General features: G+C 46.1%; 1 protein-coding gene across 1 annotated transcript in view; it reads right to left on the reverse strand.

Annotated features, from left to right (window-relative positions):
• Positions 1-976, reverse strand: part of ISL1 (ISL LIM homeobox 1) — a 12,918-nt gene that overhangs the window by 5,764 nt on the left and 6,178 nt on the right. The window contains exon 3 of the mRNA XM_017746868.1: positions 600-941. Within this exon, the coding sequence (XP_017602357.1) occupies positions 600-941 (342 nt within the window). The remainder of the gene's footprint in view (positions 1-599; positions 942-976) is intronic.

Genomic DNA, 976 nt, shown 5'->3' on the forward strand with positions numbered 1-976 from the left:
AGAAAAGAGCTCTACAGAGATGTAACTATATATAAGTTAGCCTCTAAGCACGATGGTAATTCCGAAAAATTTGCATTGCATTTGTCTTTTTCTACAGTAAGTGCGCTGACAAAGACATGCACTTTGTAGTATATAAAGTGCTAAGAAAAACACTTATTTTTACTTTTTCTAAAACTTTTTTTACTTCTGGATTTACTCGTGTTTAAAAACATGGAAGAAGGCAAAAGCGTCATTTTTCCCTTAATGAATCCTTAGCATTGGAATATAAATATTAGACGAGACTGGGTTTATTACATCCTGTAAGGTCTGCAGGTCTCCTTCATATGCAGTTAGTCTAAGCTACTGCGTATCCTTAGCCCCACAAATTCTGAGTTCGCCTGAGCAGCCTAGATCGGCTCCTCGCCGTGGTCTGTTTCGATTGCACTGACAGCAGAAACTAACGCATAATAGCTAAGCAGTGTCGTTTTCTTTGTTTTTAGGGAGATCGCAAAAAATCAACAGCATCAAACCGAGCCCTGGGGCTGTCCGGGCCGGACATACCCCAGGCGTTTCTCCTTGGGAATTAAGGCAGCACACGGACAGAGGCTGAAGCCACTTACAGTTTTGTCATTGGGTTGCTGCTGCTGAAGTTGCTTCATCATAATGCTCCTTTTTTTGTCCTTGCATCGCTTGTTTTGAAACCAAACCCTGATGACCCTCGGGCTGAGGCCGGTCATTTCTACCAGTTGCTCTTTCATGAGGGCGTCAGGTCTGGGGTTGGCAGCGTAGCAGGTCCTCAAGGTGTGAAGCTGTTTTTCATTAAGGACAGTCCGGACTCGGGTGGTCTTCTCGGGCTGCTTGTGGACGTGGGGCCGCAGAGCTGGCTGTCTGGCAGAGATAGGTTCTGCTGTAAGGGAAGGGGAAGGGAGGAACAGGATCCCCATGAGTAGGAAGCAGGGAGTCTGCAGAGACTATGAATCTAAGCTGGTGGGACAGG

This window comes from Corvus brachyrhynchos, unplaced genomic scaffold, assembly GCF_000691975.1.
Source record: "Corvus brachyrhynchos isolate BGI_N302 unplaced genomic scaffold, ASM69197v1 scaffold324, whole genome shotgun sequence".
NCBI lineage: Eukaryota > Metazoa > Chordata > Aves > Passeriformes > Corvidae > Corvus > Corvus brachyrhynchos.